Source organism: Lepidochelys kempii, chromosome 7 (genome assembly GCF_965140285.1).
Source record: "Lepidochelys kempii isolate rLepKem1 chromosome 7, rLepKem1.hap1, whole genome shotgun sequence".
Taxonomy (NCBI): domain Eukaryota; kingdom Metazoa; phylum Chordata; order Testudines; family Cheloniidae; genus Lepidochelys; species Lepidochelys kempii.
The window spans coordinates 37,890,529-37,902,565 of record NC_136386.1 but is presented as its reverse complement, the minus strand read 5'-3'; the positions used below and the strand labels follow the sequence as shown (position 1 = coordinate 37,902,565).

The window sequence follows — 12,037 nt, the reverse complement described above, 5'->3', positions numbered from 1 at the left end:
TACAGCTATTACACATACCACTACTGATCTAAACAAATGTATTATTATGATTTCCCTTTGCATCCAAGATCCTTAATTTTAACACCAATATTGCCTCTTTTTTGGCTTTTGGGAGTTAGAAAATGTCCTTTAGTAACCTGCCAGACCTCATTTAAGCTGTATCATCAATTTATAAATCCTTCTTTAAAAGAGAGGTGAGGGGCAGGGAAAGTCGATCTTGTTGGCAAAAGCCCTAAAAAGGCACCAGAGCATTGCAAGACTCTTCTCTGACATGGTGAGGTTCTTGCAAAATGAACAAATATGTTTAAAAAGTGGACAAATTAATCATAAAACATAATCCTACTAATTGTCAGAGCTCTGACATTATTTAAAGCCTGTAAGCTGGTTTATTAGAGGACAAGGAGACTTTAATGAAAATGTGAATTTCACAGCACTAATCACTCTGGTTCCCTGTTCAAAATGTACAGTAGAACCTCAGAGTTACGAACACAAGTGTTACGAACTGATTGGTCAGTCATACACCTCATTTGGAACCAGAAGTGTGCAATCAAGCAGCAGCAGAGCCAAAAAAAAAAAAGCAAATACAGTACAGTACTGTGTTACATGTAAACTACTAAAAAGATAAAGGAAAAGTTTAAAAACAGATTTGACAAGATAAAGAAACTGTTTCCATGTTCATTTCATTTAAGGTGGTTAAAAGCAGCATTTTTCTTCTGCTTAGTTAAGTTTCAAAGCGCTATGAAGTCAACGTTCAGTTGTAAACTTTTGAAAGAACAACCATAACATTTTGTTCAGTGATACGAACAGCCTCCATTCCCACAGTGTTCATAACTCTGAGGTTCTACTGTATTTTATTCACTTTTCATAAGCCTTTCCTGCCCCTAGCAAGAGTCTTAAATGTCATGTTGGATTTGGTTTTCCCTATGACAATTTTTATGAAGTCATATGGTATAATGTACCTTGTGTATAAAGGCTATCTGTATTATGTACACAGTATTACACTTTACCTGTAATATAATTATACTAATTTGACCCTTTTTATTAAATGCGGCCTTGATTACTCAATACTGGAACACATTTGCACAAGTGAGACCTAAAGCATTATATAACAATCTAATATGAGGTCTCATTGTATAAATACTGTATTAAATGTATTGACATCTTTGTTATATATATAAACAAATCATTAGTACTGGTCAGTGATTAACAGTAAAGCTGTCCTTAAATAGCCAGAAAAACAACATTTCTTATAAAACCTCAGATCATAGAACCTCAACATGTCAAGTCTTGACTGTGTTACAAAGCTCAAAAATGAGGAGTACAAGGAAAATCATAGTGTGGGAAACTTTAAGTGATTCAGGATAAACTACGCTAGCATATTGTCCGAAACCTCAGTTTTATGATTCCTGATATAAATAACTTATAATAACAAATAAGAGTTTCAAGATTTCTTGATACACAGATAGTATCAGCAGTATCTAGTTCAAATATAAAACCAAAGTCCCTGCTTTTAATTAAAAGTATTTATTTAAGCACTTTGAACTGAATTCGTCTCTGGTATTGTCTCCATTGATTTCAATATTTCAGTAACTTTAGTGGATTTTCACTAGGTATGAATCTAAATTCTTTTGTTAGTTTGATGAGTAATTTTTTTCAATCACTTGCCTTTACTGTCCATCCACAATTCTAGTCTCTTCCGATGAAATTCACTTGTCAGTAGAAGGCCCATGCAAACCCCTCCTGCTATAGAGGCCTCACTTTTCCCCTTCTCATGTGAGTATGGGATGGAACAGTAACACAGAAGGGGCTCTGATCTTCCTAGGCCTGATCCAAAGCCCACGGAAGTCAACAGACTCCCATTGACTTCAATGGTCCTTGAATCAAGCCCTCTGCATTGGGAAGATGGGCTACAGGCCAACTCTCAATGTGCTAACAAACAAGATGTCTGTTTGGGGCCAGGTGAGGCAAGAAGGCATTGGATACATTCTTATTCAGTTTATAGTATCTGGTAGGTGCTGATCAGGGATATAGCGGGGGCAGCACCCCAAAGACTACAATAAAGTCTGTCCCTAGGTTGATAAAAGATAGATTTTGTTCTCACAACCATTACACAGGATACCAACCCCAAACCTGAGTACACATTCTTTTATGCAGGATTTGGGCATTTCACCCTGACAGAACTGTGTTAATCTCTTTGAGCCATCATTTCCGCTGTAGTCATTCAGATTCATGTATAGTACTTTTTTTTCTTTAAATCTTTTAAAATCTGGGATTTTGGAGAAAGCTTTTCCTAAACTATAAGAAATCAAGAGGATTGGCAATGAAGTGTCACTGGAAACTGTTGCTAGTAGCTGACTAAGTCCATTTACTATCCCTGTGGGGGGAAAAAAGACGGTAACGTGGACTCCAGTCCAAAACAAATATACATTGGCAATTATTCAGATGTTTCCATATGAAGAAATTGTAGGCAGGGGACATATTCAGGAAAAAGTCTAAATATAGAATGTGTTAAGTGGTCCCTAATGACCTGCTAGGTTCCCTTCCATTCTGATTTTATTCTGAAATGTGAACTCAGGGGACACCCGCAGAGATATGAGATATGCAGCATGTTTCTCTTGGTGATAGAGTTTACTGCAAGGGAACTGTGATGGAAATGTGAGAGCAAACAAGCCGTCATGAAGTGAGAGTCAGTCAGTGATACAGGTGCTAAATGGCTTTGTATGCTTTTGTGTCATCAAAGATTATTTTGAGTTTTATGAAAGTGCTATTTCTGGCCCAACAACACCAGTGTAAAAAGGAGTATTCCATGTTTTCTCATAACAGGAAAGAGGCATGCATAATCCAAAGGAAGTGTCCCCAGTTTAGCCATTTGGAAGTACTAAGCTAACAATGTTTTTACCTTTAAAGGGAGAAGACATTGACAATTGGAAAATCTTTTTTTATAGGTTTTTTTTTTTTACCTGTTCCTAAACCAACACCACAAACTTTTTTCCTTGGATTTTTTTTTTTTTTTTGGTCTTTTTCACCTTGATGTTCTTTCTATCTTATTTTCTTAAGGGTCATATAGATTTAATTCCATTTACTGAAATCTATATATTGTAAAAAAATAGTCTGTTAGGAAACATATCTTATTGGCTTATTTGAAAGATTTTTCAGAATCATTGCCCATGTGTGTAAACAGTCCTTTGGATGGTACACACTTATAAATTGTAAAGATGTGTGCCTTGTATCCTGCCTTACATTTGAGTTGGATAGTTGTGAGGTATTGTGAGAAGGCGAGTCCTTCGCCACTCTGTCAACCCAGCACACATACAGACAGAGTTAGCATTCAAATCTCACCCCTCCGCGGGTTTCCTTTATTATTAACTTAAGGGCAACTAGCAACCTTCTGTCAAGCTGCCTTCTAAAATTGCTGTTTCTAGGGATTTCATCTGAAAGACCTCCTGTTTGACCCCTTAATTGCTCTCAGAATAACATTTTATTGTACTTTATATATTATTCACTATATAGATATTAACTAATTGATTCTCACAACACTTCTGTGAAGTAGGTAAGCATTCCCTTTTTGCCTAAAATCATACAATGAGGAATCAGGATTAAAACTCAGGACTTCCTGACTTTTAATCCTGCACTTGGTCCAACCGACAACATTGTCTTTACTTACTCTCCATTTTTTATCCTCATGAGTTGGGATTAATCAGACTCACCTGATCTGACTGCCAGATGAGTCTGAAGAATAGCTCTGGATTTCCATGCAGGCTCCTAGAACTTGACACCTTTTCACAAGGGCATCCTAGCTGACTGTATGGTATCCAGATTGTTTCCTCCTTTAGTTTTGTTCTTATGACAATTCTCTGAACCCTTTCAACTGCTTGTCTACTCGATTGGGTGAAGTCATTTTCCTGCCACTTGTCTAAGCACTCTGAATGAAAATTAAACTCTGGAATGCTCATTATGAAAGGTGACAGAAAATATTATTTTAAAAATATATTTGTGTTCAGGTGCAGCTGTGACTAATGTAACAATTTGTCTTCTTCAGCTATCAGGTTTGGGCGAATGCCACAAGCTGAGAAGGAGAAGCTCTTGGCAGAGATTTCCAGCGACATCGACCAGTTAAACCCAGAGTCGGCTGATCTTCGAGCCCTTGCCAAGAACTTGTATGACTCATACATAAAGTCCTTCCCTCTGACCAAAGCCAAGGCGAGGGCGATCTTGACAGGAAAAACGACAGACAAATCAGTTAGTTTTCTCTGTTTTTTTTTTAAGTAAATGATTTACCACATTGACAACACACTAAAAAAACCCAACCCTTTGCTGTTGGCAGTTACATATTTCAAGCTGTGTCTGAAACACAGGAAATGTTTTTAGATAGGATAAGTAAATATAATTTGAAAAATCTCCAAGTTCACCTAGTAAAATACTTGAAATCAGTACAAGAATTTGAAGGTCATCTTAACCTTTTTGTACTCCTCAATCCATTCTTCCTATTTCCCCTGTCCTCCACCATAATTTATCTTACACATTATCTCTGTAATAGGTCTATCTGTTAGAGGATAGGCTGCAGTACTATTACAAGCATCCATAGAGTAGTTATTACCAGTACCAGCTGTGAACCCAAGATATGTTCTAAACCCATGTAGTTAAATGATAATAGTCATACCCTCCTTGGTTTCCTGCTTCGTAAGTGTTGAATGATTCACAGAACCAGCACTGTCACCCACTCCCCACAAATATACTGCTTGTTCCTAAGATATAATGATGTGTTCCTGAATTTAAGTTAGTTATCTTGGTTAGTTCAGTATCCTGTGGTGCTAGAACTTAAATTTTAAGGAAACACTTTATAGGAATATATGTGTAAGTTAGTAATAAATGTATATGTATTTGTGGGTTCCCTTGAAAAATGCAACATGTAAAGATCTTTTTTATTATACAGCAATATCTCTGTAAAGCAGCATAAAAGTATGCATCTATGACATCCTATTAAACACAGTGGAATTTTGTTTTATCATCATTCAACTACATGGGATAAAAACTTTTCCAGAAATAACAGCTATTGGTGTTGATGTGTTTCTTTAGGCTGAGTATCAGGGAGTTTGTGAGTTAGGACCACACTAAAGCCAGTTGATTTGATTTTCTTTGATATTTTCTAAGGCAGGAAAGAATTTCACACTTTTTGATTGCTACTAAAGGCTTGTCTTCACTGCAAAGTTAACTCGAGTTATAACTCAAGTGGTGCCTCAAACTCAGGTACCATCCACACGCAAAAATCCTTCACTCAAGTGTGGCAGTGTTTTAACTCCATTTGGCTGGCCCCTCAAGAGGTATAGGCTAAAGCATAATTTGTCACTTGCTAACATGACTGTTCTGTAGTGTGGACTCAGACTAGCTCCACTGTAATGCCGCTAGTCCTCCAACATCTTCCTGCATATGCCCAGGATAGACAACTTTTCACACAGTTCACTGGGAAAGAATTGATAGAGCAGTTCAGCTTCCTGCAAAGCAAAGAACCATGGTATATGTCCCTAAGAATTTTTAATGCCACATATGAATAAGTATAACACCAGTCAGACATAGCAGCCCAAGTGTTATTTTGCAATATGCCCACTCTCTCTCAAGCTAATCTAACTCAAAAGCAGTAACTTGACTCTGCAGTTAAGACATATCCTAAACTTGCAAAAGAGCCAGTGAGAACAGTTATAATCTGACCTGGCTTGGTATTATTATGCTTAGTAGAAATTTTGCTTCTATGCATGTATCTGATTTGGGAAGTGAACTGTTTTATGGATCTGTATTTAGGCTTTGGATCAAACCCATAAAAACCAGTCAGGTATAGAATAATCATCAAAATGGGCATTGCCAAGTTGCTCCTTACACTTTAAGAAGCTTTGCATGCATATTTTATGAATAATTATAAGGAACAGAGGTTTGTGAATCATTGACAACAAAATTAAGAGTCTCAAATTTTGCCAAGTTTTTTCACTGTAATGTGAATAAAAAATTCTCCTATTTTCACAAAATTAGTGCACTAAAGCGGGCCTATCATGAAACCAAAATCTTTTAATTAAGAAAACACATGAAATAGTCAGTTCATGTAGGTTTGCATCAAAACTTTAACGGCAGCCACTGATCTGTGCCGTGTGACATGGGTATTACTTTTTCTCTCCCTGACCTACGTCACACGACTAAGATCAGAAAAAAAAGAGAGATAAGTCTTTTACCAAGACATTTGTGTGTCTCACCTTTCTTGCACAGATTACAGCATGTACAAAGACAGGTTTCAGAGTAGCAGCCGTGTTAGTCTGTATCTGCAAAAAGAAAAGGAGGACTTGTGGCACCTTAGAGACTAACAAATTTATTTGAGCATAAGCTTTCGTGAGCTACAGCTCACTTCGTCGGATGCATTCATACAAACTATCAGGTGCATATGACTAAGTGAAATGATGTTAGCAAGAATTTCACTAACAATATTTTGCAGTTTTTTACAGCCCTAATAATATCACATTCCATTTACTGTATTTGCTTGCCTTTGAGGTCTAATTAGCCAGCTGCAGTGCCTCTAGAAGATAGGCTTACACATTGGAATATGGTAGAAAAGAGGGAGGTGCGCAGAATGTGTGTAGAGCTGGCCTTTCCAACAGATCATCAGCATCTGGCAAGAAGAAAACTGTTGCTATGCTAGGGATATTCTGGTTCTGAATGGGGTACCATATGTACAGTGTTTATCCCAGGCAGGGGTTGGAGGGGAGAATAGAAGTTGTGCATATGATACTTTTCTCCATGTGTATATGTGGTATTTAATTCCTTTCATCCTAGAGAATTCCAGCCCTGCTGCTTCACTCTGCAGCTGCTCTTGCTGCCTCTCTTTCAGCTCCCTCTTAAGCTTCTCACTGTTCTGCAGTGACCAGGAAAGCAGTTGGCAGAAGGAGCAGTGAGAAAGGGAGGGAAAAGACACCAGCAGTTCTAGAATGCTGCTAAAGGACAATGCTGAAAGGAAAGTAGTTTTTCCCCCAACCTCTCCGTATCCTGAACAGAGTGCAGAAAAGCACAGTGGTAGTTTCTTTGTGTCTCATGTCCCATGTTTTGGGCATGGTGGGAGAATTCAACTAGAGGGCAGGGCAGCCAGTTTCTCTTTCATGGAGAGAAAGTTCTGATCTGAGACACTGCACCACTTGTAGCAGTGCCATTTTTTTTAAATTAGGAAGTTGAGCAGCTTTCCTGATTGCATTTTCTCTCATCCTATGTATGCCACTGTATTCATCAACAATGGATAAGGATGTTGTCCAGATCTTTCTGCTAAAATAACCAGTAGTGAAACATTTAACAGTATCAGCATTTAAATTGTTAGGTTTTTCAGAATCAATACCTCATTGAGAAAAAGGGGAAATTCAGACCTTTCTTAAAGCCTGATTCTTATCTCTGTTTTAAACTCAGTGCAGTTACTCTTAATTCACACACCAGTGTATCTGAGATCAGAAATAAGTTCTTGGGGCTATTATTTATGTCTCTCTGCAGACTGTCAAAGACTACTGATCCTCAACAGGCTTATCAAGCCTCCAGGATTGTCCTGGAGTCTCCAGGAATTAAAGATTAATCTTGAATTAAAGATTATGTCATATGATGAAACCTCCAGGGATACATCCAACCAAAATTGGCAACCCTTGTCCACAACTAGAAGGTTTTCTTCCTGAGCAGTAGGGCTAGGAACTATTTTTCATGGACTGCTTAAATCCTACATAATTGAAGAGTGTAAAATTTTGGGGACCAAAGGTCCCTTCCCAGTTGCAAATCAGAATTGTCCCTATTTCTAAAGGATGTTGAGAGCCTTATTTGATAGATAATTGGTTGTTAGTTTATTATGAGTAAGAAAGAGAGATGATTGTTTTGTATAAGAGTTCAGATCTCACTGCTCATATGTTTGTGGTAGAATTAATTAGCTGACTCAAGGGCAAGAGAGGTCTGCCAGGTTATAGTAGCTAACATCAAAGCCCTCAGAGCAGGATCAAATTTAATTATATTGTTTTTGTCTTTTTTTAATGTATATTGCTGATTTTCCAATTTCTTGCCTTATAAAAGGAATCTTTATACATTTTTTTCAAAAACTGGTCTCATTCTTCCATGTTAAACTCTGTAAACCAGATTCTGACCTTAGTTACACTATTGTATGTAACAGAGTTTATGACTCTAAATTGTGTGAGTTTATGTACTAAGAATCCCACCAGCTGTTCTCACATACTTAAACTGATGCAATTAGAGTCAATATTAAACTAAGCAACTGTCTGCTTTATCTAATGTGTTCATGCTGATTGGACATCTAAACAGCACTGACTGAGCCTCTGATCCTGCTAACACTTATGCACACAAATAATTTTATGTATATGAGTAGTCACACTCAGGTCAATAGTAATAGTCACTGGCATAAAGTTATTCACATAAAACTGTTGGCAGGATTGATACCTAAACACCCAGCATCCCCTGGGCCCAGTATGAAGTTTGGGTAGGAGTTTTTAGGGGTGAACTCTTCTTCATTTGTTCCAAATTTGTGGTAGGACAGCACATTCACAATTTCCATTCTGAGAAATACTCCAGAGCTGTGTGAGATCTGAATGAACTGTACTGCTATGCTTTGTTGGCTGGTTAATTAATAACTGTCTGGACTTTGGAAGTGACTTGGTAATGCCTGGATATTATGCTGATGCAATGCTCATGCAATGTATATAGTGTACCATCACATAATGTTCTACTTAAACCAATCACCAGGCTAGAGTTTGCCATAAAACAATACATAAATAGACAAACCCCTATATAATTGCTACCACTTTTCAGGACATGTTTACATACCACTGGAAGAGTGGATGCACTCAGTCAGTAAATAATGATTAAAACTTTTATATTATTTGTACTGTAATGGACTTTGTGCTCTAGAACATCAAACTGTTTACTATGGGCACAGTTTAAATTTATACCTTTTTTAATTGCAGTAGCATCTGCGTCACCTGAAAATGATTGGATATGCTAAGGTAGTGTGTGGAATCTAAAATTACTAAGTAACAAGTCCTCTTCTGGAATGTACAGTGCTCACCAGCCATGGCAAAATAAGCTTCAGGTTACAGAGTTCATTTGAGCCTTTAAATTGCATATTTTCTTGGCTATTGTCAACTCTTTGTTTTTCATTCTGTAATATGAGTGGGCTGAACCCCATTGAAGTACTGTTATCAGCATAGCAGAACAGTAATCTGGGAACAGATGTTATCCATGATGCTTTTCTCAAGTTTGGTGCTGGAGGAGCAACTAGGAATCTCTAGAAGGAATGAAAGAGAGTGACCCAGCAGTAATGAAAGTAGATGTTTAGTAGGCTACACTCATGGAGTCATTATTCCATCCAGTTATTTATATGAAAAATATTCCTCTGTTGCCAGGACTGGAAGAACATGTTCAATAAGTCTTGAGACATATCTATCCTTTTCCTACCATGTGCTGTCACACATCTTGAAATTAAAATGATTGTCATAGAACTGTAGGCAAACAATTAGTGATGTATCTTACACTGTCTTGTATTTTGACTGAAACGAATGACCTGTTGCTAGGTTTGCTAGCTGGTCACTTTCATAATGGCACAGCCAGTTTTGTTTTAGGCCTTTTCTACATAAGAAAATTATGCTAATTTAACTAAATTGGTTTAGATACTGATTTAATTAAATTGGTGTAACTCTCTTATGTGGATACTTTTGTTTCAGTTTTAAGAGTGCCTCATATCAGTTTAGCTTAACTAGGCTTCTAAACTGATTTAATTAAATTGAAACAATGTTCTTATGGAGACAAACCCTTACTGGGGGATTGTATGAGCAGGGACCCCATCTACTACTAATAGCTTTGAAATTGCTTTTAAGTCTCTGCAGCCAGATTACAAGAAGGTAAGTCTTTAAGAATTAGTGCCAAGGTAAGGCTATCAGAATCTGGCCCAGAGAAAAGAACTTGTTGCGTTTGGAAGATAAAGATATTTGTTGTAGTAGTAATGGATATAGAAATTATGTAACCAGATGGGATGCTTGGTGTGCTCATTTACATGCCAGTACCCAGAATTTTCAGGCATCTTACTTCTATTTCATAGCAGGAACCTGAGATCCAAGAACAAAGCAAATGGGTATGATGGGCTTGTAGGTAGGTGCATTGAGTCCTTTGTCAAGAGCAATGTAAATTATTTTGCAGGAGTGACATTGCAAAGAGGTTAAAATCTTTATTTTTGGAAGCATTGTCAAAGAATAGCAGGATTTTTTTGTGCTGACTTTAAATATCAAAAAAGACAATAGCAAATACGTTCCACAGAGAGACTGCACAGTTCCCAAGACTGATTTCTAAAGGTCTGACTCCAAATAAAATACTTTAAAAGGTATTAAAAGTTTTTGCCACCAGACTTTTGTATTTTTTTGTATATTTTAGAGTGATCTGGATTGCTTGGTAAGCAGGGCACAACCAGACAATATGCATTTTAATATAGTTAAATGTAAATGCATACATGCTGAAATAAAGAATGTAGGCCATACTTAAAGGATGGGAGTCATAGTGAATAATCAGTTTAACATGAGCTCCCAGTGTAAAACTGTGACCAAAATGGCTAATGCAATCCTTGGATGCATAAACAGGGGAATCTCACATAGGAGTAGAGAAGTTATTTTACCTCTGTATTTGGCACTGATGCAACCCTTGCTGGAATCCTGTGTCCAGTTCTAGTGTCCTCAATTCAAGAAAGATGTTGATAAATTGGAGAGGGTTCAAAAAAGAGCCACAGGAATGATTAAAGGATTAGAAAACATGCCTTATTGTGATCAATCTATTTAGCTTAACAAACAAAAGGTTAAGGGGTGAATTAATTACAGTCTATAAGTATTGTTTCCTCTTGTTTTTTCCTACCCCCCCCCCCAGTTGTTCTGGTTTAACTTGGATTTAAACTTGGAGAGTGGTCAGTTTGAATGAGCTATTACCAGCAGGAGAGTGAGTTTGTGTGTGTATGGGGGTGGGGGGGATGTGAGAAAACCTGGATTTGTGCAGGAAATAGCCCAACTTGATAATCATGCACATTGTGTAAAGAGTTGTCACTTTAGATGGGCTATCACCAGCAGGAGAGTGAATTTGTGTGGGGGGGTGGAGGGTGAGAAAACCTGGATTTGTGCTGGAAATGGCCCACCTGATGATCACTTTAGATAAGCTATTACCAGCAGGACAGTGGGGTGGGAGGAGGTATTGTTTCATATTCTCTGTGTATATATAAAGTCTGCTGCAGTTTCCACGGTATGCATCCGATGAAGTGAGCTGTAGCTCACGAAAGCTCATGCTCAAATAAATTGGTTAGTCTCTAAGGTGCCACAAGTACTCCTTTTCTTTATATAGGGAACAAATATTTTAATAATGGGCTGTTCAATCTAGCAGAGAAAAGTATAACATGATCCAATGTTGAAGTTGAACCTCGACAAATTCAGACTAAAAATAAGTTGTAAATTTTTAACAGTGAGGGTAATTAACCTTTGAATTCTCAATCAATGGTAATTTTCTAATCAAGATTGTATGTTTTTTCTAAAAGATATGCTCTTTTGGGGAATTATTTTGGAGAAATTCTAAGGCTTGTGTTATACAGGAGGTCAGGCTGGGTGATCACAGTTCCTTCTGGCCTTGGAATCTCTGACCTATGAATTTTGTATGACTGGTGCCAAAAGGCAAATCAAAGACTTAAACAGAAACTTTGGTATATGTGGAATTGAGGTAGAAAAGTAAATGCCAAATAGAAATATGTAGTACCTTGTGGTTATTTATTATTTTATTTTGCTTTAATAAGAAGTGGATCAACCATTCACAGATAAATACGTAGGTCTCAGTTTGAAGAAATATTTCTGCAGCTGCAACACAATAGAGTGGTACTAAAGATAGCTGATATCTTACAAATTGTAGCTCTCCCTTATCAACATCTCCTTCTCCCCTCTCAAATGTAACATTGTGGTTTTCCATCCAATTTCACAATTAAACAATTAAAATTGTATGTTTCTTA

The 12,037-nt window shown here is 37.3% G+C and overlaps 1 protein-coding gene across 9 annotated transcripts in view; it reads left to right on the top strand.

Annotated features, from left to right (window-relative positions):
- Nucleotides 1-12,037, top strand: part of PPARG (peroxisome proliferator activated receptor gamma) — a 105,514-nt gene that overhangs the window by 76,475 nt on the left and 17,002 nt on the right. For all 9 annotated transcript variants that reach the window (XR_012159868.1, XM_073352271.1, XM_073352270.2 and 6 more), the window contains one exon: nt 4,040-4,239. Coding sequence is in view for 8 of the 9 variants with exons in the window: in XM_073352271.1 (XP_073208372.1) it covers nt 4,040-4,239 (200 nt within the window). In the remaining variant the exon portion in view is untranslated. The remainder of the gene's footprint in view (nt 1-4,039; nt 4,240-12,037) is intronic.